Source organism: Lethenteron reissneri, chromosome 35 (assembly GCF_015708825.2).
Source record: "Lethenteron reissneri isolate LAM-NWPU_2019-01 chromosome 35, ASM1570882v1, whole genome shotgun sequence".
In the NCBI taxonomy this organism is placed as follows: domain Eukaryota; kingdom Metazoa; phylum Chordata; class Hyperoartia; order Petromyzontiformes; family Petromyzontidae; genus Lethenteron; species Lethenteron reissneri.
Genome location: NC_083813.1, coordinates 8,198,331 through 8,225,336, shown reverse-complemented (window position 1 = coordinate 8,225,336; position 27,006 = coordinate 8,198,331). Strand labels below are relative to the sequence as shown.

The 27,006-nt window shown below is 42.6% G+C and overlaps 3 protein-coding genes across 6 annotated transcripts in view; 1 reads left to right on the top strand and 2 right to left on the bottom strand.

The window, feature by feature from the left end:
* MBTPS1 (membrane bound transcription factor peptidase, site 1) overlaps nt 1–11,897 on the bottom strand; it is a 31,292-nt gene extending 19,395 nt beyond the window's left edge. Inside the window, exons 1-4 of the mRNA XM_061565711.1 lie at nt 11,707–11,897; nt 7,388–8,050; nt 3,597–3,854; nt 2,375–2,572 (exon numbers count right to left, since the gene is read on the bottom strand). Of these exons, the coding sequence (XP_061421695.1) occupies nt 2,375–2,572; nt 3,597–3,854; nt 7,388–7,580 (649 nt within the window). The 5' untranslated portion in view covers nt 7,581–8,050; nt 11,707–11,897. The remainder of the gene's footprint in view (nt 1–2,374; nt 2,573–3,596; nt 3,855–7,387; nt 8,051–11,706) is intronic.
* Nucleotides 11,898–12,236: 339 nt separating this feature from the next.
* Nucleotides 12,237–22,443, top strand: LOC133350893 (uncharacterized). Of its 3 annotated transcripts, none has more exons than XM_061565724.1 (5): nt 12,237–12,315; nt 15,181–15,591; nt 16,475–16,743; nt 19,234–19,380; nt 21,140–22,443. In XM_061565724.1, the coding sequence occupies exons 2-4, from the start codon at nt 15,192–15,194 to the stop codon at nt 19,249–19,251; spliced, it is 687 nt and encodes a 228-aa protein (XP_061421708.1). In that variant the 5' UTR covers nt 12,237–12,315; nt 15,181–15,191; the 3' UTR covers nt 19,252–19,380; nt 21,140–22,443. The 3 variants fall into 3 exon arrangements, with proteins under 3 accessions (XP_061421708.1, XP_061421706.1, XP_061421709.1); XM_061565722.1 differs by lacking the exon at nt 12,237–12,315 and adding an exon at nt 12,323–12,468; XM_061565725.1 differs by lacking the exon at nt 12,237–12,315 and adding an exon at nt 12,341–12,517.
* A 1,581-nt stretch (nt 22,444–24,024) lies between these two features.
* Nucleotides 24,025–27,006, bottom strand: part of CALB2 (calbindin 2) — a 42,667-nt gene continuing 39,685 nt past the window's right edge. For both annotated transcript variants that reach the window (XM_061565710.1, XM_061565709.1), the window contains exon 11: nt 24,025–25,964. In XM_061565710.1, coding sequence (XP_061421694.1) covers nt 25,851–25,964 — 114 coding nt within the window. In that variant the 3' untranslated portion in view covers nt 24,025–25,850. The remainder of the gene's footprint in view (nt 25,965–27,006) is intronic.

Here is a 27,006-nt window from a genome sequence, read left to right as displayed (position 1 = left end):
TTTTTGGCCCCTGCAATGGATATAGAAACACAGTATTTAAGAGTTTTAACTTTATATGAACTGTAAAAATAAAATTTTAAGGAATTTACTGAGTGTAAGAACTGATTTTATTTCATGTTTCATTCCCAAAAAAAGTAAAAATGTAGGTGAATGCCTTTATTAAAATTGCTTACTATTTTGAAATACCATTATCCGGCAAGTAACACGATGTGTGCTGTCTACATTTTGGATAACTTGAGAAAATACAGCAGTATATATTTATCGTTTAAGCACCTCCTTCCGCACCATATTTCATAACCTAAGCATATAAATTACCATGAAAAAAAACACCATTTGCAACTTCATGTTTTAAACAAAGATCAGAAGATAGACAGCTGCAATTACTCCTATCACTACTCAGTTTGGTTGGCAAAAATGTTTAACTGACATTAAAAGGTTAAATTCCTCTGTCATAGTTTACGTAATGACACCTTGAGTGAACTCCTACCGATGGAACACACCGTGTCATTGCAATCACGCTTACACGCAGCAACAGTGCTGAAGATGCATTTTTAGAAACCCCCACGGTCAGCAAAAGATGTTTTGCTTAAATACCGAGGCTCAAATGTTCAAAAAGTGGTCATTGCGCACGTCTAGTTTTCACAAGTCGTTTGACAAATTCTCGAGAAAGGCGACAATTTATTTAACTTTAATAAGATGAACCTGAATTGTAATGCCGATTAAATAATACCTACAAATATATGTTAATAATCTATGCATCTAGATTTTCTACGCATTCCTTATATACTTAAGTCATTTACAATTTTATGTAAAGTGATTTGACATAATACTTGTCAAAAAAATTCCAACCTACACTTTTTTTCCTGTGGAAAACAGCAGAACAATGCTTTGAGGCAGATGACCTATTTTTAAATCCTTTATATTAAGTTCGCTTGCTTGCTTAGGACCGTGCAAATCTTTCGGTCGTTTTTTAACCCACTTCCCGTGATCCAAATCGAGCTGACATTTTCCACACAGACTCGTTGTGCGTGACAATTAATGTTCGTGAATAATTTTTTTCCAAAATTTGACAGTTTTTAGGACAAAAATATTATATTTAATTACCAATTGCTTAATGGTGCAATGCAATCATTTGACCCATAGGTGGCAGCCATCTCAAGCCAGAGGACGAGAGGACTCTAGCCGCCACGCATATAAAGGATTTATAGTGAAAAACTTTGTTTTTACGGGTTATACTTGTTAAATAGTTCACTTACATAAAAAATACAGTTTTTATTTTATTTTCAACCTCTCAAGACAAATGATATTAACTAATCACTCTTATATAAGCAACCAATGAAATATTAGATAGGGCTTTTTATTCTTATTATTACCGTTTACAAAGCCTCTCGAGGGTTTACAGAGCAGATTGACAGGCAATCATATCATCACAAGGATGTAGTAGTCACTGATATTAGGTCAGAGGTCCGACTCGGACCTCATTATGATACGAGACATTTAAAAAATATATTGACATTCAGAAAGAGGCTACACTGATTACGGTTGACATTGACCGATGGCAACGTTTCTATGGCAATGTAATTGGCGAACAAGGCTAACGATGACTTGACTGATGCCACTTTTTCCAAAGGCAAAACAAAGTCAAGCCCTTTTGGGGCCCTCATGGTATTTTTTAACTGCCAATTTGCCAAACAGAGTCTAACCAAACCTTAATAAGTTCGTGCTGCAAGATGTGAATCGGATGTGGAGCCAAGCAGGGCCTAGGCGTAGGGCTAATGATACGTTCAATGCATGCGAACTCAGCCGCACGGCTCGGCTTTTGCGGCGTAAGAACCTGTCGCTTCCCCGAGCATCAGCGGGCTGGGCTCAGCATGGTTCTGGCACAGTTGAGTTGCACAGTGGAAGAGAGGTATGGCCAACTGAATCAACTACAGCTCACACAGGCCCATACGGTTACAGTCTTCATCATTAGACCTCTTTTGCCAGTACCAAAATATAATAATAGGGTTTTCCCCCTTTTTTCTGGCAACAAAACTGAGGTTTCAGTCTTTTTAAACTAAAAAAGCTCTTTTTATTTTACCAGGTAAGGCCCACTGAGCTATATAGCTATTTATCAAAAGCGAACCTGTCACAAATGATAATTCAAAAAAGTGGCTTATTATGTGCAAATATAAAGCAGCCAAATAATCTGAACGCATGTTTCTCATTGTGGAGGGAAAAACCGGAGGAGCTGGAGAAAAATCCACACGACCACGGGGAGAGAGACACGCAAATTCCAAATATACAGGCGTCAGGGTCGGGATCGAACCCTACGACCTCCTGTGGCGAGGTAGTTAAGCATCTTGCCACCGCTCCGCCCAAGCCGACCGCACACCTGTGAAGCCCATGCCCCAGAGCGAGTCGGCCTGCAAGGTCTGCGCAACCTGGCGCGGGATGGCGCGCAGAAGGCGCCGAGACGAGTGGCGTCCTGTCGAACGCCAGAAGTTGGATCCCAGCGAGAGGCTGGTGCGGCGCAGGGCGCGCGAAGATTGCCATTTCTGGGGCCACCCCGCAGAGCCGTTGCACGGTGACTCTGTAAAGCGGGTGGGGGAATCAAGTCAAGCGAGTCTGTCTAAAAAAAAAAAATAACGAAATATCAGTTGTTATTTTACACTACAAATACTACGGCAATCATCTATGAAACATGTGCTTCACAGAATGGTCACCAAAGAGCCTCCATTTGACAGAACCATTTGAAAAGCACTGTGTATGCAAAAGCATGTCTCCAAGGTGGGTCTGTGTGCAAACAGTGGATTAATGTCTTATAAATGCATGCTTTAGAGGCTTACTGGGAAAGCTTCAGTTTTTAAATATGAAAAACAAAGTGGCAAAGAGCTCTGTACAAACATGTAAAAAATAAAATCGCTGCTAAGAGATGAATATGTTAAGAGGCAACAGTGGGCATTTAAAAAATATTCCATGTACACATGCACTGCCTGCGTATTTGCGTGGGATACACAGCCAGGATAGGGGGGGTGGGTGAGGGCGATGCACGAACCCAGTTAAACGCAGCTAACATCACCCGACACTGCACACCAGTCAGACAGCTAGCCAGATTTATTTTTCTCTAAAAAAGTATGATATGAAATGTATACAATTTTTAGCAAATTGAAATAACGCTTGATTGTAGTTTTGTTCATATTAAATACACATTCAACTGAAAGAAAAATAAAACGCATTAAAATTGACAAAACACTAACATGTGTGTATTTTGCAGATGTGACCACAACCAACTCCAGATTTCATTGTTACAAGCATGTACCTCCCTATGCTTCTTTGCGCACTTTTAAGTTTGTTTATTTTTTGTCAATATCCATGTTTTTGATCCATGTGACATCAGGCAAAGACCAACTCACTAAACTTGAGAAACATGTTTAATCGGGTTCTCAAGGATACTCAACAGTGCCAGCTCGGCACTGACCTCTGGAGCCATCTGCCTCGTGACTGATTGGATGCATCTCCGTTTAACAGACAACACAGGGGCAACTTCACCTCGTATGCAATCGCATCACATGACACAGCACGATATAGTCCAGGGCACCTGACAGGAGACTCACCGTCCACGAACTTGAGCGAGCGTACAACTCGGCGCTGCGGCGTTACGCGGCGCACGCTTGGGTGCCGCTCAAGAGCGACGATGCCGTGCCGTCGCCGTTCGCCGATTGTCACCACCTCGAAGTCACTGGGAAAGTCACTGGCGGCATTGTGCCGCGGCACCACGTGCCACGACGACACGCCGGCGCCCCGTAAGGCGCCCGCCACGAAGGAGTGTCGCGCTCGCGCTGTGAAGTACCCGTTGAACGTCACGATGTATTCTGCAACGGGCACAGCGATCCGTCAAAGGTGTCACAGGCAGCACGTGGGCTGTGTCCTCTGATTCGTTTGTTACCATCTTTCATGCACGCACTCTCAATACCTGCTCTGCACTGATGATTGTATGAACGTTTTTCTCACCGTACGTAGCCAACCGTGCTAATCGGAGGTGCCAATTATTATGGTTCTAATAATAAACATGCCCTTTATTTATCCATTCAGGGAAGTCTCACCAGGTTTCTATATATTTTTTAGGAGGGCGATACATTGGGTTGTGTGGCCAATTCCTTTTTAATGAGTGTTTTGTGTGCGAAAAGAAACCTGAGCGTCAAAAGAATATCCAGAAATATAAAAGAGATAGTAATAAAAAGGTTGCAAAGATGCTTTCACAAACCAACTTGGTGTACTGCCATTTCCTCGGCAATTCGCAGCTCAGTGGATTTTTTATTTTCACGAAAATACAGTGTGTGGTCCAGACCCTTGCATAGTAATGTCTACTTTGTATATTGTCCATTGTTACTGAGAATGAACTGTGACACTAATTTGTAAAAGTACGGAATAATATGCTGATGATGAAATCATCCTGCAATGTCCTCTGAGGCAAGAGGGGGCAAAAGTGCCAACAAATATATTCTACATCACATCCATCCACAAGTGAAACTTGAGCAAAAAATCTGCATTTATTGTGCTAACTTGAACTTTTCACAAATAGCAAGTGGTCATCTCAATGTGGTACAAATTAAGAGGTGACTTATTTCCTGGCCTGGCTCATGGGTGGAGTATGGAAACCACGATCACACCCAGTACTTTATTCGGCCACATATTGCAGCCAAAAGCTGCTTTTATGCCAGGCTGTGAACGAGACCAAAACCAGTCAATTGGAAACTGGCTCACAATTTTAAGTTACGATTGCTGATAAGAAAGGTACAAGACAGCATCTATTTTATAACATTACCACCACCCTGCTAAGTTGTTTTTGCAAGAGACAAAAAAACAGTGGAGTGTAAAATGTCATAAAAAGAGCAATGTGTCACTGTGCTGGATTTATCTTTTTATGAACAGCCAAACCTTCCAAAGTATTATACAATTCCAATAAAAAGCTATTGACTTATCCAAAAACATATGAAATGTCAAATAAAATAAGCATCAAACTCCAAAATACATTTCCAGAATGTGGAGTATTTTGGCTTAATATTACATTCATAGAAATAATGTTGTGCGTGTGTGTGTAAACGTCTGATGGAAAACAAATATTTATTGCAATACATCAGCTACAGAGGAAGACTGTCTGGTAGCTTAATTTCATACAACAAAACAAACCGAAAGCATTCATGTTTGAAAATAACAGCAAAAAATTAAGTTTAAAACGTCCATATAAAGCACTAAAATGACAAGTGTCCATTCAGAAGGTAACAGAAGTGTTCTTTCAAACTGTCGGTCACAAGCAGCAGCTGCTGCCAGTGAGCCACTTCTGTGCTATAGCCATTCGCGGGGCGGCTTTAATTCTAACAAAATCCATGCGAAGTGCATCTGGCGCATCACTGTGCCGCCCGCTTCACGCGAGGGATGCCTCGAGTCGAGAGGGCCCATCGGCACCTCATGCTCCACTCTAGACTTTCAAAATGTCGCAGCCTTAACCTTGGCCTTTAAATAATCTGTCACTGTCAATGAGTGATATGCGCACAGGATGTACAATAAGACCATATACTGTCATATTCAACTGTAATGAACGTTTTTTTAGTGTGTATAAAGAGATTATGTAACAGCAGCCACTCGTTAAACCAAGTTGTTGCACAACGCATAAAATAACATTTGAAATTGGCAGCGCAAAGTATTTAATCTGTTTTAACACTGAGCATGCAAATGACACATAAGCATCCCACTTCAAGAGGCTGACAGGATCTGCAGGGCTGTGAGCAGGATTTAGCTCTATCGATCTGAATGATGTTCATGGGTTGGGAGCGATGCAGCCACTGGGAATGCACATCATGAGTACTGATCCACATTAAATGCCGTCCCTTCACAAGTTGCAAAATAAAACCAGGCCACAGTGTGCCTCCACATTTAGCTTGCCAGTCGAGGTGGTGGGGGGGGGGGGAACAAGTGACTCATTTTCTTTAAGTAGAAAGTGGTAATCTTATATATGCATTGAGTATTCTTCAAGGTAATTGGTGCAACACACACATGCCATTGTGTACATCAACACTGCCCTGACTACATACCAGTGCCATTCAATGAACTGAACTGATGAGGTCCCATAAACTGGACAGGTGAGAAGGCAACTTAAGCGAGGCAAATTGTGCTTACACACGAACATTACTGTGCACCGGTCTCATTTTGATAGAGTAACCAACCAGACCTATGTAAGCAGGCAACAATTACAGCATTGCTGCTGTAAAAATTAAGCAGATTGTATGTATGCTACAACACTGCAGTTTTGTGATCAGAGTGATAAGCATTACTTCCCTGGATTTGTTGCAGGAACATTCATTTTCCAATTCACCACATGTCTCAGCTTAGTTATTTAATTATCGCTATTGTGCTTGGTTCGTCCAGATGGAGTGTCTAGGATAAACGCACGCAATGGTCGTCTCTAAGGGGTATGATATACAAAGGTTGAATATGAAAGTCAAATCCGCTAAACTAAGCACATGGCAGTGCTTAAGTTTAGATCGCACGCATAGCAGAGGCAGCCATAATACCGGAGCGTGCACGCATCCGGCTATGCCGGAGTGCTTGAGCATTGACTTAAACATTTCCACCAATGATCCACTTTGCACTGACAGTCCTGCCCAGAGTACACAGTGGTAAGTGCAAGTTGGTAGGTTTTAATTATCCCTGGAAATTATACAAAGAAACAGGAGTTAACTAAAAAAAATGTGTTGGAGCACGTCATTCAGTAACTGCAAATACAATAAAATCCAGCCTTTGAAAATGTACTTTTAAATACAATCATAAACACATCCTGTGAAACAGATGCGTAGGTGTCTTAAGGTTAAAACAGATACCACAAAGAGCAACCATAACCCTGTGTGCTAAGCTATATTACTGTGTTTATATGTACAGTACATGAGTTGTAAACCCATAGCTCTCACTGTTAAGTGAGACCCACTGGTCAAAACCTAACATGAAAATGTTTGACAAACAAGTATGTAGTTGTTTGGCAGGTACACATCTACTATGATTTTAAAAGGGTGTGCTCATGAAATGTACAAGCACCAATCTACCAGAAAGAGCGAGCTATAATTTCAATTTCAGAAGAGCTCACTCATAATGACATTGAAAGACCTTTGAAAGCACACAACAAAAAAACCTCCATAAGTAGTGGACCAAAACAGAATGTTCGACTCCCACACCTGATGAAATGGGTGGAGAAATGAAGGGGGGTTGTTGTATGCCCACAACATGGTCAGTCAAATCTATGAAGCAAAGGTACACTTTGTGACAACACTGGCAGAATGTCATCGAGCCGTTTCCATCGAGGTTTATTTCAGATGCAAAGGCATTTGTGCCGGGGGGTCCTGCGATCGCTTACCATTGCTGACCACGCTGGATGAGAAGTCCAGCTTGATGGACGTGTGGTTGCAGTTGAACGGGGGACGAGAGGGCTCGGGCGGCAGGGATGGAACGATGAAAATTCCATCCCCGGCACCTCGCCCTCCCCCGGGGCACAGCAGCAGCACGAGCAGGAGCACCCTCAGGGAGGCACCTCCCTCAAGCAGCCTCATGGCTCGACGCCCTCGGGATGCACTTTTTCCCCCCCCTTCAAGTTTGGCTCCCTTTTCGAAGCAAAGAATCACTTTGGCCGCACACAATTCATTTCAGCTGCAAGTATGCCAAGCTTCCCTGGCCAGTGACCAGAAGGAAGCCTGAAAATCAAAGAGGCATGGCTGACCAGTCTTTATACATTTTTCCAGCATAGCCCACCTTCAGTCTTATGCATCATCGCATGTTGTTCCAGCATTGTTCTGACTGACTTCACCATTGAGTAGCCGATCACTATTGATTTTTTTCTGCTTCTTCCATGGTATCTCTGTTCATTGTATCTCGGCCACTGTTGAATGCTGTTGCAGGCACAAGCTATACTGGGCTAATGTGTGTTCGACTCCAAGACTCCTCAGGATTGTTCAGGAGCAATCCAGGAAGAAGCCGGAATAATTCTCCGTCACTCACTTCGGCACGTTGGAGCGATATTTACCTGCAAGAGAGAAAGAGTGGTTGCTGCCTGTTTCATCATCAAGCAAATGTCCACAAGAAGCCTATATTTAAATTGAATACATTCCAGGGAAAAGTTATATGGTAATATTATTTTAACATATTTTCTTGAGGCGTGTGCTCCAAGCCCAATGTCAGAAGCATGTAAGATGAAGATAAAATACAAATAAAAGTACAGTACAAGACACAAAAAGAAAAGGCATACTACAAAGCCCTTAAAGGTCATGTATTTAGGCTTAAGATTGCATTTTAGTGAGAGCTAAAACCACTCAACCATAATTCAGCTGAAAAATACTTAAATATTTTTGGCTAAAATACACATTGGGAAATGTATATTTAGCCACTGAAGTCTCAATGTATGACCTATATTTGTACAAGATATTGAGCCGAGCTTGCATTTTAGATCATTAATAAAACCACCTTATATTCTTCGGTAGGAATTGTTTACAAGTGTGGGTAAAGTGTCAGTGTGCAGCATTCCACTATCAAGCAGTCCTCCAACATAGTAATCATCATGATAACCAGGCAAGATCTTTCACACGGCTGGTTGAAGGCTTCCCCAAGAAGTCGCCATCTTTCATAGTCCTGTTATGCAAACATTCCACATGCAGACGAGTTGACTTAATAAATCCTTCACCATAGTGGACAGCCTCTCGAGTTTGTACATGCTTTGACTGCCACTACATATAAAGTTTCAACCAACGGCCATCAGCACTTCCATAGATGATGTGTCCAGCACACACCCTCTTACTTTTCCTTAATAGGATGCCAATATGAGGTCTCTAATTGACATATATTCCACAATCAGTGCTATTTTTTCTGTCTCTTGGTGCATGTGCCTCCCCTTGCTACACTATTTTCAGCTTTTGCAATTTCTTTGTCAAGATCCCTCAGATCCTGTTTCCGGTCTTTTAGTTGTCCGAAGGGCCAGGACTAAAACTCACGGAGGCGCAGCCTTTAGTGTGTATGGTCCTCGCCTGTGGAACAGCCTGCCAGAGGATCTGATGACTTCGCAATCAATAAGCAATTTTAAATGAAATCTATAAACGTGCTTTTACATAAGATACTTTTATACTGATTTACTTTAATAGTGTTATTTTTTTGATATGCCTTCGCTAGCAATTTCTTGTAACGCAATTTTGTTTTGTATGGAAATTGTTTTTATTGTTCTTGCGATATAGTCTTAACAATGTTTTATTTAACCTGTACATCACTTTCAATTGCATCTTTTGTACGAAATAGTGCTATAGAAATACAGAATTGATATAAATATAACATATACTGTTGAACATTTTGTGTACACATATACATACATGTGTTCTACTCTGTTAGTCAAAACATGTAAAACAATGTCCTACACAAACAAAGCTGCCGTTGTAAGGGAATTGTCGTCTTGCATTTACGCACCTCCAATTATCTCGGTTGGCTACGTACGGTTAGAAAGAAGTTCAACACACATACATCATTCAATTGCGTTGAGTTGAACATTTAAGATGCATCCAATGGACATCCAATTACAGATTTTATTGAGTCTTGAGTAATAGTTTGTACAGTGCTGCAATTGCCGATGCACCGCACCCACTCCCATAACAAATCCTGGCCCCCAGGCTGCATCAGCATTGTGTGCAATGTTTACCATCGTGGGAACGGTGCCACAGTGTCCACACTAAAACTAAGCCTCGCTAAAAACATCAGCCCTCGCCAGTATGGCACACACATGTGCTCATGTCGTAGGACTGCAAGAGAAGGCGCTGTTCTTTAAACAAAAACACAAGAACTTTAGTTGAGAATGAATGAAAAACCGCACACAGATGGACACAACAAAGCTACAACAGCAAAGTGAAAGAACGCCCTGGGTCAAAGCGACAAAAGAGGGCCGCGTTGACATTTTGTGCATGTTAAAGGCACGATGCCCCCACCCCACCTACTCCAGCTGCGTAGCAGAGACGCGTCCCAGTGTGGAACAGGAAACAGCACAGACTCAGCAAATGGGAATAATCAATTCCCATTCAAAGAAGGTTCGAGAACCCACGGAGCCCACCAAGACTACCGTATGTGATAATCATATTCCCAGTTATATCTCTCGCAAAAGTAACAGTATAATTCTAGATTTGAAGCTTTCGTGACTGCAAGGATTCATACTCTGGCTGTGACGGTCCCACCTGATGACGGAGACTTGTGTTGCCTCCGAAACGTCGTTATTTTTATTTTTTATTAATTTTAATTTCATTTTTTACCTACGTGACTTTACCGAAAGAACTAAGAGTATGAACAGTATAATTGTTATGTTAAAATAAAAACGAACGCACTTGTTACTTTGCCAGTTAACACTACATTTGCAAAGGAGACAACCATGCAACGTATAAGAGAAATCACCACACTTGCATTCGACTGCAAGAGGTCAATGTCTTTCTTCGCCATGAACACCCCAACTTTTGGACAAAGTTTTCCACTCTTCACGATGTCTCGTCACCTCCAAGTTGTGTGCTCCTCCAATATCATCATCCCAACATCTTCCTTCCTTTGCTGTCTACCACTTTCCTTATTTTCCCCATCGACCTACATTCTTTTTTGAAATTTACCCACCGCTTGTGTCCCCGTTAGATGTCCTGGCCAGTTGCATTTCAGTTTATTTAGTTTGTAAATTACACGTAATCATCGTTTTCACTTTCGAATATTCATCTATTATTGTGACCCGTGCTCGTTCTTTGGTTATAAATTGCACTAAAGCCTTAAATGAGGTTAACTTTTAATACCGTGGGGTTTTTTTTACTGTGACCTAGGGTCAAGATTGTCCTGTTTTGATGTTTTAGGTCACTAGACTTCCTGCATGAAACCTCAGTGGCAGTAAAACAAACTTTTAGTTTTGTTTCATGAACCTGTTATCATTAACCTGTTAACAAACTAAAGAAGTAGAAACTTTTGTTAATGTTAAAACATCGAGGAAGAAAAAAAACCCTGACCCTAAAGCGAACGCCCATCATTGTCTCAAATCATGTTTTAAAATTAGACAAATAGCAAAAGTGACATGGGTCTGTCACAAACCAACGACTTAAGACTCAAACCACGCGTATCAAGGTTGTCTCAAATGGGCACATACCACGTTACCGAACAAAGCGATTCCTCAGCAATATTAAAATGAGTGCCATTGGTGATATAATTAAACGTTTATGATTGTTGTATGTTTACATATCAAAACACGTGGCTTACAATCCCTGCATGCTGCTCATAGGCAAGACGCACGAAACCCATCCTTGAACTGCGATCACGACCCAACAACCACTTTTAATAATTCACGCCAGTGTACCATTGTAACGATCTCATTCGATACACGTGACACATTAACGTTGAAGAGTGAATGCAAATGACAATTACTGTACAGTAACTGGTAGGTAGGTAGGTCAAACGTGGGCTCCATGAGACACGTTTTGCGACAAGCGACTCGTATCAAACGCATCTTCAGACACCCTTCAGCAGCAAACCGCTCGTGACATTAAAGCACCAGGTGTACGTGGTTGACGACACTTTAACAAGCTATACATTTGCGATTAAATTGCGTGGCCCTCCTCCATCCAGTTAAAACCCGCACGGCGAATCATCATCATGAGGCCGTGGGCCCGTGCGTGAACCACTACTCACAGCGATACGCCTGCAGAATGACAACTCCTCCAGCAAACTCCACACCGCGCGCCTTATCAACCCGACGTTGTACTTCTTAATTTGCTGCGTCTTATTTGTTGATGTATTTTTTTTAAAAACCTTAAAGCGAAAGCCGCAAACGCCGATGCCTCCGCCGCCTCCGCACCACCAACGAGTTTAGTCGGCGTACACGCCGTATTGTAAATCGTAGTCCGCATAGACACGAGGAGACGAGGCGTTCCGTGAGCGACGCCGCCCTCTGATTGGTCAACGCTCAGCACCCCCCCCCCCTACCCCCCCCCGCGAGGGACGGAAGCGCGCGCCTGATTGGTCCACGCCTAATCCGCGCTAGGAAATCTAACTCAATGGGGCGGGGGGTGTGGGGGGTGGGTGGACGTCGCGAGCCCCTCCCCCCCATCCCCTCTCGCGAATCTTCCAGAAGAAGAAGACGACGACCAAAAAAACGCGCGCGCGCTTTGAACTTGGAATCGATTCCCTACACCGCTTACTCACCCACTCGACCAACGTGGGGGTTCTATGAGGAACGGCGGAATCGAAAGGCGGTTTCGATTTGTTATCGATTTTAAATGTCGATTCCGATTCGATGACGTAAGCGTAAATAGAACCCCGAAAGGGGACTGTGCCCCGGTTTGTACAGTGGCGTTGGCGTCGGTAGCGAGTAAAATTAACGTAATTAGCCTTTCTAATAATTGCGATAAAGCCAACATCTAACGTGTGACACTATTAAAATGCGCGCGAACTGTAAGTCATCATCCTCGATCGATTGATCGGTTGTCGGGTGCTTGGGAAGGTGACGGAAACTCCACGTGCCGTGTCCCTGTAAAACAACATTGATATTTATTTTGATTTAAAGCTTTCGTGACTGCAGGGATTCATATTCTTGGTTATTTAGGTAAAGTAGTCACGTAGAAGGGAAATAATAAAATAATATAAATATAAAACAAAATTCTCACGACGTTTCGGATGATGATTGCTTGTGTTGCAGTCGAAACGTGAGAATTTGTATTTTATATTTTTATAATTTCCCTTCTACGTAACTACTTTACCGAAAGAACCAAGAATATAGATATATATTTTTGTATACGCTTTGTTTTTTTCGGTAAAATTATTTATTTTATACCTACGTGACTATATCGAAAAATACTCTGGTTTTTTCGGTAAAGTCACGTAGGTAAAACAAAATTAAAACTAAATTAAATCACGACGTTTAGGAGGCAACACAAGCCTCCCTCACCAGGTCACGAAAGCTTCAAATCTAGAATTTACCGAAAGAACCAAAGAGTATGGATTCACTAAAGCTTCAGATCAATATTTAGTGTTTTAACAATTATCGTGCGTGCCAGGCTAGCCCCACACATCGCTTTGAACCTTCGTAACAAAAGCGACAAATCGTGACTGCAGTGACTTTAAACTACTTAACATTGTATGTTGAACTTCTTTCGTACCGTACGTTGCTTTAACCGGCGAGATGTTTACTACCTCGCCTGGTGTGCAGGAGGTTGTTTGGTAACGATCACGAAGTTTGCTGTATGTTCTGTCTTTCCCCGTGGTCGTGTCTATAGAGTATTTAGCTGCTATAAAATTTCCACAATATCTGGTGAAATCAAAAAAATTGTTTAGTTTTACCTGTTTAAAATAGTTTAATGGATTGCGTTGATCTCAAAGTTATTTTGAATTTATTAAATAACCACATTGTAATGGTTATCCACACGCACGAGTGGCAGTCATTAAATTGTAAATCTTGAAACCAAAATTTGCCACGAACATCACAATCAGAACTCCAACGTTGTACTCTACTACTATGCTCCCCGCCTTCACCAAACAGTGCGGTGCGACATAGCAAGTTTAAGATCTTCCACACGTGCAATGCAGTGGTGACAAAAGGCCTCCACATGCGTGCATCTACCCCAAGCGCACTGAGGCTGCAATGTCCCCCCACCACCTTTTGTGGCTGTTACTGCCATGGGAAACTGGGGGCATCTCACTCAACAAGTCATGGGCCCTCCCGTAGGTTTACTCGACTTAAAAGATTACGTTTGTAGGTGCATGCCACTTGTCACGACCAGTAGATGAGACATGCCTGAAGAGAGACCACTTAATTTCCTTATGCGCGGTGCTTAAATATCAAGCGACATTGGAGGCATATTACTTGGTTCAACGATTGGAATTATATATTTTAAACACTTCAAGCATAAAGTGTTTGGAGGCTAACCCCTTTTCATGTGAATAAAACCAATCTTCAACCTCTGGGGTCATATTTTGAGGCTCATCTTCAAAAACGTCGTTTATTAAATGTTTCTAGTGATAAGCAGAAGACTCAACTGCAGAGTATTTAGCATAACTTACTCGCCCTGCAACATTTACACGAGTCGGTGATTATCACATTGATGTATTGAAACCCAATTTCTTTAGAACTCCTATTTCTGTTTAGTTTGTTCTTCCCTGCACCTCCGATTATTACGGTTGTCTACGTACGGCGCGAAAGAAGTTCCACATACATAAACGCAGTAGCATACTCGCGTTGAAACGTGCTAATTTGAGAGTACAAAACTGTATTGCTGGAAATATCTTTGAATCTACCGTTCTATGTGTCACACGAGAAAGGGAATTCTGAAGTGCAGCCCAGATCCGTGTTGTTAGCCTCACAGCCTGGGTTTGATGAAGCGCCATACTGTGGGCAATGTGTGTTTGTGTACCTTTTAGATGCAACAATTTAAAAAGTAAATACTTGTACACGGGGAGGGGGGCATGCTTTAGACCTCGTGTTTGTATAACATGGACAGTGCACAAAGCAAACGCACCCAGAAGCCTGCAGTGCCGATGCTGTTTACATTACAATGGACAAAGCGCAAACACGCACAGCAGATGTACCATTGTGATTCAGTATTTGTTCATGGAAGTAATGTAAGTAACGCTTTCTTACAGGGAGGTGTAACAGTTTGTAATTTGCGTGAAAGTCACGATTCCCAAAGCGGGCTTAACCCTAAACATACACTTTGTCTAATATATGGTCAATTCCTAGATTTCTGATGTAGGGAAGTTGTGTTCTTTTCCCTTCTAATCTATTCTGTGATGCTCTTATATACAGAGCTGACATTCGTGCGTCTTGCCATCATTAAGATATTGTGTTGTGCATCAACCAACCAACTATAGTCGTGTCTGTTTTGTTTGCTAACCTTATCCGTCAGCTGAGAAAACTAACCAGCCGTGGAAAGGCATAACCCATGTCTACTTTGTAAGGCATGAAACTGCCAATCTCTGTTGAAAAACTATTTAAGCTTAAAAGAAAATAAAACATCAAAGCATCATTCAACAAGGATCTTCATGGTGGCTAAAACGTTTACTTATGCAAGCAATGTAAATGATTAAAAGTTTACATTTTTTATAATGTTCACTTGTATGTATGAATGAGTTTCTGCCAGGTTTTCACCCTTACGGTTTTTTTTATTTTAGGTGTCAGAAATATGGATGAAGAAAATGCACAGGTGACAGGGCCTGTGGCAGAAAAAGCCAACCGAGTTAAAGATTCACTGCCAAGCCAAGCAAGCTGCCCAATGGAGCAAGCCAATGGACTTCGAGTGACTCCCGAGTCCTCGTCAGACAGAACAAGCCAGGAGTCATTGACCACTGCTGATGACTCTGATGCGGGCCTTGAGCCCTGCATGATCTGGTCACTGATGGAGGCACTGGAGAAGCAGACAGAGCAGATCGGCGTGTCGGCGTGCGGTGCCACCGCCGTGGTGAACATTATGCAGGCGCTCGGAGTCCCGGTGGAGGCCGACATCGCTGAGAGTGCCGTCGGCACGAAGCTACGTGCCAACGAAGCCCCATTAGCGGAGTACCTTCTTTCCCGCAGCGTGGCAGGTCCGTTCAGGCGAATCCACACACTTTAATCCAATCGCAGGCTTAATATAAACGTGGAAGTGACTTGGCATTGTCACCCTAAAGGAAGACATAGCTCAATAAATAAATGTAGGGACACTGACGCTGTTGATGGATCCTCTTGGTCATCTCCTTCCATGGAAATTACCCCTTTTCTCTTTGCAGCTATCCTCGGATAATCGCGAGCAAAAGGGTGCATTTTTCCACCTCTTCTGGGTTATATCTCTTACCCGCAGATAACACGATACATTTTGTAGTTAGAGAAAACCACTTCCGGTAGCATTTTATCTGCAGTAAGCACGGATAATTATCTGTGCTTACTGCAGATAAAATGTTTCAGAGTAGTGACACGACAGTGATACTACGGTGTCAAATACTTAATAGTTTTAAGTCCCTAATAGCGACACTATATTTGTACTACAGATGTTTTCATATTGGATCATCTTTACAAACATTATAGCCTCCCCCTCCAGTATGGACATACGGACATAGCCAATGCAATAACACTTTCAAGCATCGTTGGAAATCTTTAATAAAGTGTTCCACTGATATCGATTAGAACATGCTAACAATGCTAATGTTAGCAGTATCTTCTGTTTCGATTTAAAGCTTTCGTGACTGCAGGGATTCATCTTCTTGGTTCTTTTGACAGACCTGGTTTCACCTGAGGACGGCTGCTTGCGTTGTGGCCGAAACGTCGTGAGAATTATTTTATTATGTTTTATTTTTATTATTTTATTACTTCCCTTCTACGTGACTTTACCGAAAGAACCAAGAGGAGTATCTTCTGTGTTGCTCTTATCGTTTGGGTATCACAAATATATGACCGCATTTGTTTCTGTCTCCGCCACTTCGGCGTTTGCAGGCGCGACGCACGAGCAGCTGCTGGTGGGCGCGCACGAAGCATCGCGTGGCCACGTACTCGGCAGGTTTTTCCACATGTACCCGGCACGCGCGGTGCCGCTGGCGCACTGGCTGCGGCACTGGGTGAGACGCGGCGCCGTGCCCGTCGTCACCATGAACATGCAGGTGGCTGTGCCACCCGGAGAAGGAGGTGCCAGATGCCTGGCACCACCAGATGGTGTTCGGAAGTCGGCAGAGAGGGCATCTACATGGCCAACCCCTTGGACTTTGGTAGGTCATCTGTGAGCATCGAACCCCATGCCACCCACACATACGTGCAGTACCATGTAGGCATGTAGGGAATAACCCCACCAGTGATTTGAGTAAGGGTCACAATTTAGGCTGGCGATGTGATTTAAGAATCAAGTTGTTTGGTCTCACCGTCTCGTTTATGTTGAGTCCTGTTTTTTCTCTGTCTCATTTGCACAGTTGTCTTCCCTACATTAGCCTAAATGTAGCAATTGCATATCATTTGCACATTGTATACAAATTGTAAAAGATCAGTTCTGAAATTAACAACTTGATAAATGTATGAGTGTAATAATATTTTTTTATTGAAGAGTTAATGCTTCATTATATACCTAATATATTGACATTCATTTTATCTGACCCTGTTATCAGCACTTCCTATTACCTGTGTACTTCTTCATTGGTTCTTTCGGTAAAGTCACGTGACTTTACCGTGATTTTACCGAAAGAACCAAGAAGACTGAATCCCTGCAGTCACGAAAGCTTTGAATCGAAATTTACCTGTGTACTTCGTCCAATGTTTCTTCCTGTCCGAGCCATCGAGCGGATAAGACAAAGTCACGTGAGAGTATCGGCAAATCCTTCCTATAACCAGTGCTCGAGTGCTTAAATAATAAATATGCCCACTGTTTTGTACAGATACATTATCGAGTAGACCCTATATCGATCCAATTGTTTTGTATATATTAGTTGCATTAGGTACGCTTTTCATCCTTATAAACCTTCGTTTTATTTTCCTTATTACCATTGTCTTGTACTGTTTTTATTGCTCCTTTTTTTCCAAACTCATGCGGATACTTAGTGTGTAAACACTCATGATTCTATTATATTTGGCCATATGGTGCACTTAATAGAATACACATTTCACAATTAGAGATTGGTAGTTCATTTTCTCTTGGGTCAATGAAATTTAACATTGTCATGCCTGCCATATGAATGTGGAATTCCTACCATCGGCTTAGGACTATGAATGGGATAGAATTTCCACCATATGCCCATTTGAGCAGGAAACCACTTTGATTTGTTTTGAATTTCATTTTTTTATTTACATGCAGGAAATACCCGGCGTTGCCCGGGTACTTGTGAATGTAGAGTGGCCCAATCACTGTATTCAGAAGGAGGGGTCAATGGCGTTACAGCCACTGTGAATATTTTTCTGTGCCAAAATGGGGAACGAAATTATATAACGAAGCTTTTTTTTTGAAGTGTGAATGATGCCGTTTGTTTGTCTCGCACCGAAAGATGGGCGTGCTCAAGGAGGTTGACCTTTCATTGAGATCATCAACGGTTTTTTGGTGGTGTAATCAACGGCAATTTTACATACATTTTATGAGGGGGTCATTATGTAACTGTTAGATGTGCAGGACCAGGTTAATATGTGCTGGGTTATGGATGGTGATGTCATTGGGAGCGTGTGGGTGCCTCCGGGCCCCCCTATATAAAATGTCGGCTCGCCATGTAGCTAAGGTTTCCGGCGGGGTTTTAATAGGTAACCCTGCCAAGTTTGGTGGCGATAGCTTTAACGGTCTGGATTTGTATTTGGAACAGACAGACGGGCTTTCATTTATATATATTATTACTCTTATTTATCCAGGAAAAATACTCACTGAGTATCATAACTCTCTAATAGGAGGATCCTGATATTTTTTTGCAGTAGTGAGCAACGATTGTAGGTACACTCAAACTTTGCTCATCGCGGATTTGACAATTCGTGCCCCTGGATTCGAACCTGAACATCTGCAACGATTGTTGAACACTACCATGAGGCCATGTCGTTGCCCAAACATAAACTAGTTTTTCTATCATTACATAACATCAATTTTGATCGTTCATCACTCACATAAACCAAGAATTATCTAAAGGCAATGAGTATTATTCTATTGTAATTAAAAGGCCATTGACAAAGAGAATGTAACATGGTGAAAAGTGCACAATGAAACATGGAGAGTTACATGCATGGCAATACACTGAGAGATAGGAAGATGAACACATGGATCAATGAACATATGCAAGTTAGACATTTTACTTTTAAGAAAGGTAAGTGTGCTTTTGGCAGAACGTCTCGTGGCAAGAGGGAATGATGGGTGGTTGTTAGGACTACATCAGTGTGGCAGCCAATATAGTGATATGCTCGCGAGGACATCGCTGCTGAGATGGAGCGATGGAATCAGCTTCTATTTATCAAACGGCTGTCAGAGATGGCAAAGGCTTGGGTAGGTGGGCTTCATCCAGCAGTGAATTGTTTTTGGCTGATGAATATGATGTCTAACAATAAAGACAAAAGTCCACCCCATTCTTTATGTCTGTGTATCTGTTGGAGCATACTACACGGTGACTGATTTTAATGTTCGTTAGTTATAGATAATCGAGTCTGAAGATGATTGTCAAATTACCAATAATGGCTTCGCAACCCTACACAGGACGCAGTACGTCACTCTGTTCTCTCCTGTTGCTGCGCATCGGCACACGCAGTGGGCACAGCGGTGCTGAGCCAGCGCCTGAGCAGCCCCTCGGAGCTGCTGGTGCGTCGCGAGGACGTGGAGGCACGCGTGGCCGGGGGCAGTGGCACCATCGCACGCCTGGAGGACGACCCGCGCTGGCACGAGCTTCACGTCGCTGGTGAGACAACAACAACAACATAAACCGCCATTTGCCAATAAGTGTCGGTGACGTCGCTATTAAGTGTCGGTAATGTCACCACGGCCTTGTGTCAGGCTATGTGCACTTTAAGGCCACGTGAAGTGTCATATGCCCTGCTGGCAGGAGGGGGTCACGGGACGGACAAGGGCAACACCACTCGTCTCGGAGCCGATCAACACTTGCTGACCTTTACACAATTATCCCCACTTCTATCCCCAGGATCCAGGCAGCCACCTGTGATTAAACTGGGTTCTCTAGTGTATCATGACTGGACAAATTCAATTTGTTTCTGCGCTTCATTGGGCTAAATTCCAGTTCTTGGGATATAAAATATTTGAGTGTAATGCAATGAACATTACTGTCATTGGCTGGATATTTGTTAAAATGCTGTCCTTTGTTGTGTAAGCTGGAGGTCACTGAAATTGATATCCACTTCCGTGGGTCATTCTCTAACACAAGGGGTTGCATTGCTCTTTGCGAGAGACATGGATCAGGATAACATTGGGGATACATTCCCAAAACATCTCTTCTCACCCCACGGCCTTCCACTGTGGTTTGTAGGTTCTGTGCGTGTGACCCTGGTGGGACAGTACAAAAACCCTTATCATCATTAAGCAGCAGATGGTGGTATATTGTTTGTGCAGACAAAAAATGCAATACTATGCATTTTTTTACTATTCATCGAATCCTAAAAGCAAATTCAAGCGAGGTTACATTATCTTGCTTTGTACAACTTTCCACGGAAAATGGTGTTCCTGTTTCTCTAGCGGTGTTTTGTGTTTGTTCCACATCTGCATTGCAAATAGGATTATTGTCTCAATAGGCTCCCACCTGTGCTTAGGCAGGGCATGAATGGAAAGGAATGCCATCAATAATTGGAGGAAAATAAAATATCTTTGACAGTTTTTTAATGAAATTAAATGCACACTAATTATAATGGGCTCATAAAACGTATTGTGTCCTTGAACTAAAATATGGAATTTAAACGCTAAACGATAACCTCAATGTGTGCTTAAATTCAGCTTTACAGTCAAAGTTTGAATAAGTAATTAACTTTAGAGAGGACGTCCTTGGTAAGACTTGCTTACCCACACACACACATATTCTAAGATAACCCATGCTTGCTTCATATGATGCATCATCTGCCCACAGATGGCCGCAACATGAACTTCATAATATTCTTTTTTCATCCGCTTAATCTGCCTTCTCTCAACAAAAGCCGACTTCCTGGATAATTTAACTGTTGTGGAAGTTGTGTTTTTAAATGACACTGGCTTGATGTTCTGTGAAAACATAATTGTTTACATATGCAGCCTGTTTGCACGTGTACGTAGGTGTAACGCTAAGTGAACGTTGCCATACGTACATGAGCGAGTGGACATAGCTTCGTACAGGGTGCCAGTATGGTTTAACACAGTAGGCATTCGCGACAAATATCGATAATAAATGTTTTTTTTAGGGTTACATTGCATAAATTTAAATGTGTCGTTAACCCACCACCATCCAGCATAGCCAATTAGTAGGTTTGTCACGTAAACAGAACGTGCCAATTAGTGACTACGTTAGCACACCGGTGTATTGGAGAGTAAACCCAGAACATTTACAATTTGAGTACGACGCTTCGCTGGTGATCGCAACCAGCTTTCATCAGGCGATTTGCCAGAATTGTGAAGAAGTCTTCCTGTTTCGGTCTTAAATCCCTTCCACCATTCTCTTTCTTCCCGCACTCCCCATCCAGAACAAGTGGAGCGCATGCTGTGTGCACAGAGTGCCCTCGGCGAGGGCCAAGACCTTCTGACGACAGCAGCACCCACGCACATCACCATACCAGCCGCCTACAAGTCGGGCGTGACGCTGTTCGTGCCGTGCGACTCTCCTGTCGCCGCCGAGCTCCTCGCCGAACCAGAGCTTCCCCTGCTTTAGCGGGGACTCGGCGACTCAACGATGTCCCACGTGATGCTCAGGGTGGTGAACGACCACCGCCGTCATCGTCATCATCATCACTTCATATTTACACACCACACCTCCCGTGCAGTACATAATGAGGTGCCCTGCGGTAGGGAACCCCCAGTAGCAGTTGCCCCTATGCAGCAGATGGTGACAGCAGCACCGGCCATCATAGTGTAAATTAGTCTGCCAGTTGCCATGAGGCTTCCGAATTTAGCAATTTTCAAGTAATGTATACAATTTTAGATGACGCAAGCACACACGTGTCTATATATTTAACTTATTTCGCACCGTACGTAGCCAACCTTGCTAACGGAGGTGCATGGCCTACTCTTGATGTCACGGGATCTTTAACGTACACTTTGAAGCAGAGCGCACTGTGAAGTAGGCCTGAGCCAGGGTGGCCACTAAGCTTGATCCATGAAACTGCTGCTACAAGCAGCAAAACGCCCTACCACTCATGCATGTCACCACGCAATTGATACAAGCCAGAGTGATGGACCTCAGCTGTGATGCTGAGCTGGGATGATCATTTGGGTCTTTGAAAAATGTCTTATTACTTCCACATATATATAAATTCCACCGTTGGCATGTCAGGAGATTAATGTTTGCACTCTGCCCTTCATAGAGTGTTCCATCGTAGTCAAAACCAAAATCAAACCAAAATATACCAAATTATAGTAAATAACCAAGTTAAATATATACATTTTGTGTAAAAAAATTGTCATTCAGGCTGAGACCATAAAAATAATAAAATCAATTTAAAATTAAAAAAAATTGAAAATAATTAAAAAACATTTATAATTAGATTTTTTCTTTTCTATCTACGTGACTTTACCGAAATAGCCAAGAATATGAATTCCTGCAGTCACAAAAGTTTTAAGTCAAAATTTGAAACCATAAGCTCACGGGTGACTTATCCCACATTCAAACCCAGCATCTAAGAGGTGCCAACTCGGTGCGGAGCCGCTCGGCCTCCTGCGGCTTGGGATTTATCTGAGTGAAGAAAGTAAAATACCAGGCCATAAATTTCGATTTAAAGCTTTCGTGACTGCAGGGATTTATCTTCTTGGTTCTTTCGGTAAAGTCACGTAGAATGGAAATAATAAATAATAAAAATAAAACATAATAAAATTATTCTCACGACGTTTCGGCCACAACGCAAGCAGCCGTCCTCAGGTGGAGAACAGCTTAAATAGACGCTCCAAGCCTGGGGTGTGTCATTCAGACTCTGTCTTCTCGACAGACCTGTTCTCCACCTGAGGACGGCTGCTTGCATTGTGGCCGAAACGTCGTGAGAATTATTTTATTAGGTTTTATTTTTATTATTTTATTATTTCCATTCTACGTGACTTTACCGAAAGAACCAAGAAGATACCAGGCCATCTCGGACTGTTCCAGTTTTTCATTCCATTTTGAGCCAAAGATCTTGAGATTCATGAGAATTTGTGCATTATTACAAGCCCCGGCTTCTGAACATTTCACACAAAAAGCAACAATAAAATAAACTTTTTTTCGATCTAAAGCTTTCGTGACTGCAGGGATTCATCTTGGTTCTTTCGGTAAAGTCACGTAGAATGGAAATAATAAAATAATAAAACATAATAAATTACATTTTCACGACGTTTCGGCCACAACACAAGCAGCCGTCCTCAGGTGGAGAACAGGTCTGTCTAGAAGACAGACCACCTGAGGACGGCTGCTTGCGTTGTGGCCGAAACGTCGTGAGAATTTAATTATGTTTTATTTTTTTATTTTATTCTTTCCATTCTACGTGACTTTACCGAAAGAACCAAGAAATAAAAGAAACCCCTACAAATGTGAAATTCACCCTTTCCATCTAGATCTACCCTTGGGAGTGTTGGGGCAAGTGCTTTAACACACGCTGGGATGGTGGAGCCAGCATCCTAAATTGTTTCTCAAATTAAATGTATCAGGGCTGTCTGGATTAAGTAATTGCTGCTCAGCGTTATGACGCAGTTTTAGCTCCTTGATGCCACACGGCCATCCCCTGGTCAAGACTTGGGCTTGTGGAGAATTGCAATTTCTGCACAGCATGTGTATAGATTGCATGTTCTCTTGTTTGCATGCAATTTTTGTTCTAATACATTGGCAGTGATGCATACGCATCGAGAAAAAAACGCAATGCATATGTCAATCACGCTGCCCTAATACAATATATACTGTGTTATATATGGGTGATGTTTTGGGCATGATGGGCGATTTTTTATTTTCTGGTAGAGCTATTGACATTTGTCTTGTTTGGATGTGTATTGTTTTGGAACACCAGTTTCTTTTCACATCCCAAACATGACCCGACTGAAAAGTATCTCTGTTGGTTCACTGCGGCTTTTGCTTACTGAAGATTCAACGAGTTAATTGATTCATCAAATGTGTCACGATATTCAGTGCACTGATACCAGTAGCAGAGTGCAAAATCCTGAGCGTTTTAACATCGCCATTAACTATTGGTGCCTTAACATGTGTGGTGCATAAAGGATAGTGCCTTTAAAAATACCTGATCTTAAATGCACTTAAGCATTGTAAATATGAAAAATAAATGTCAATTCAATTGTATACCAATATATTTGTATACACCATTAGCTATTTCTCTGCACGCCAGAGTCATTTAAATGATCGTGACAGACTGGCTATAAAGATGACACGACAATGAGATTAGACACATCTGTCAACTTAATTTATTATTCTCAGACTAAAAACGGTGCTTGCGTTAACAGCGCACTGTAGATGCAAGATGCAGCACAGGGTATGATTCTTTACTAGGACTTCAACGCAGGATTAAACACAGTGAAATCAACACACGGCAAACAAACATACCAACAGTGTAAATGCTGCTCCGATATGTTAAAATAAAGATTATTATTTGTAAAAGGATTGAACAACTGGAAATGATTTGTACTCATGTGGGAAGGGTTTTGTGTTAATAGACAATCCAAGCAGTTTTCTATAGGAACCGAGTACAATATACTAGGACCTCGAAGATCGTTAACATTTACACACTTCAAAAACGCACAACGCCACAAACACGTTGAATAATTGTGTGCCTAAAATATAATAAGGTATCTCCTTTTTTCGTCTCTCCCCCCTTTTTTTTGTACGGTGGTCAAAAATAAGTCACATAGCAACACAAACCTTAGCTATTCAGCGCACTTTGAACGAGCCCAGGCAGCACTGGAACTGCACAGCCGGTCGTGGCATCATGATCTAAAGCTCAGAGATGCCCAAACCTGCTTTGAACCTTAGAGAGACCGGTAAACCACAGCTGAGAAATTGGAGCCATCTCCCAGAAAGGAAGGGGGATTGTGTCATGGTCATTGGTGAGCTACAAACAAGCAATCCCCGTAGTCTTGGCACGGCAGGTCCGGCCTTTGGTGCCAAAAAGATGTCTCTCTCTGGGAGTGGGAAAATCCAGCTACAGCCACGGGTGACGCAGAGGCGAGCAATTGCCAATCTATAGAAGCGAGTTTTCACTTTCTAAGAACACGTTTCACCTGGAGTTGTGAATGTACGGTATTGTCAAATTCAACAACACCAACAAAAATGAACCACCCCCCCCCCCCCCAAACATGTAATGATGGGCTTCTCTGAAGAATACCCACTCCTGTGCTGCTTGTTTAAGTTCTGTGATAGTACATAGAGGCGTCGGGATGTTCACACGGCAGTGCACCATCTAGAAGTGGAGGACTGTTTGCTATTGTCTATTTCTGTATTGAGGCCAGGTGGGGGCCCATAGAGGTGTAACATCAAGTCTCAGAATCCTCAATGTCCAGTACGTTGCTGTGTTCACTCCCACTCCTGCCAAGATTAACCGATACCTTTTGGGGATTTGTTTTGTCAAATGGGAAGTGAATGGATGTATTGGTTGCGTGCCTGTAAATGCAATAGAACCTGCTTAATGTCTTGCCAGTCTGTTGTTTAACAAAAATAATGCAACTTGAAGGCCTGTTTGCAATCACTTTGGTTTAACTCCTTGTAACGGTGGCCGTGCAGTGCCCTTTGGAATATCTGACCAAGTACGCAAGGTTAAGCAGATTCCGCTCTGTGGAGCGCGAGTTTGTGCTGAAGACTGGCCTGTGTGCCTTTAAGTGCTGTGTGTGTGTGTTGTCTCCCATATGTTCTGTGTGTGTGTCGTGGTGAATGCCAGTGATCGCTGTTCATGGTGCGTGTGACAATGTGCTTGTGCCTGTTGGTGAGCGGCTGACTTGCTCGTCAGTGTGTGTTGGCTCAAACTGTCGCACCCCTTTAATATATGATGAATGCATTTGAATGCATGTGTGTGTGTGTATATGTATTGTGCTTGTGTGTTGCTGTACATGGGTGCATGTTGTATGCATGTCATTCATGTCCGGATTGCGTTATTGCGTGTCTGCAAACATCGCTAAATGCGTGGTGTGTGTGTGCATGCTGGCGCCATGCTGTGTTGACTGGTTATGGGTCTGCTGTGTGTTATGATTCAGGTGTTAGTGTGCACGGCAGCGGCTTCATAAGGACTCGACACACAGGACCATCTCCAGGTCATTGCGGTAGAGCTTCCCGTGGTCGGAGAGTGCCATTATGTTCCGCTTGTAGCTTGTTAGTGTCTGGGCGTCCAGATCCTAATGAAAACACATTTAACAATCAAACACTGCGCTTTTGAGAACTTCATCTTATGTCACTGTAACAAGGATGTTGAGCTGCATTATCTTTGGCAAGTAAGATTTGGTCAACTAGTTTCCCAAATGTTTTATTTTTCACAATTTCAAACTGTACAGCCATATTGTCAATCCCCGACTGGATTAAGGCCTTCCCATACCATGTCAGTCATAGGGGTCATTTGACCATAAGGGCCGTCCATAAATGACGTCACGCGATTTTGGAAGATTTTTGACCCCCCCCCCCCCCCTCGTCACACGGCGTCACAAAAAGTCAGACCCCCCCCCCCTCAAATATGACGTCACAAAGCTCTGCCCCCCCCCCCCCCCAGAAAAATATAAAACATGCTTCAAATCGCTTTAAACTATTGTCATTGGTAGTGCGTATTCAATGTGGCGATGCACTCTGATGTTGTAGGAGAAAACATTTTTTAAAAGTCTATTTAATTAAGTAGAACGTGTTGTCTATATTTATTTAAAGTTGCACATTTTTACGTGACATCACATTTCTCACCCCCCCCCCTCGTCACAAATGTCTGACCCCCCCCCCCACTAGGTGCGTGACGTCATTTATGGACGGCGGCCCCATACTTCATCACAATAGTCCGGGTTGGTGAAGGGAGCCTCCAAGAGTAGGAGAGAAATTACTCGCGTTTGATGTTTGCCGTGGCCTGGAATCCAACTCGGGTTCATAGGTTCATTGTGCAGTGCGCGAACAACTGCCAGAGGCACTACCCCCTTTGTCCATTTAGCTGGAGGTGATTTTTAAATCCTTTATATTAAGTTCGCTTGCTTGCTTAGGACCGTGCAAATCTTTCGGTCGTGTTTTAACCCACTTCCCGTGACAATTAATGTTCGTGAAAAAAAAATCCAAAATTTTACACTTTTTAGGACAAAAATATATTTAATTACCAATTTCTTAATGGTGCAATGCAATCATCTGACCCATAGGTGGCAGCCATCTCAAGCCAGAGGACGAGAGGACTCTAGCCGCCACGCATATAAG

Coding starts and splice junctions, on each gene's coding strand:
- LOC133350893 (XM_061565722.1), top strand. Junction 15,592..16,474: donor TCTTTCCCGCAGCGTGGCAG/GTCCGTTCAGGC, acceptor CGGCGTTTGCAG/GCGCGACGCACGAGCAGCTG.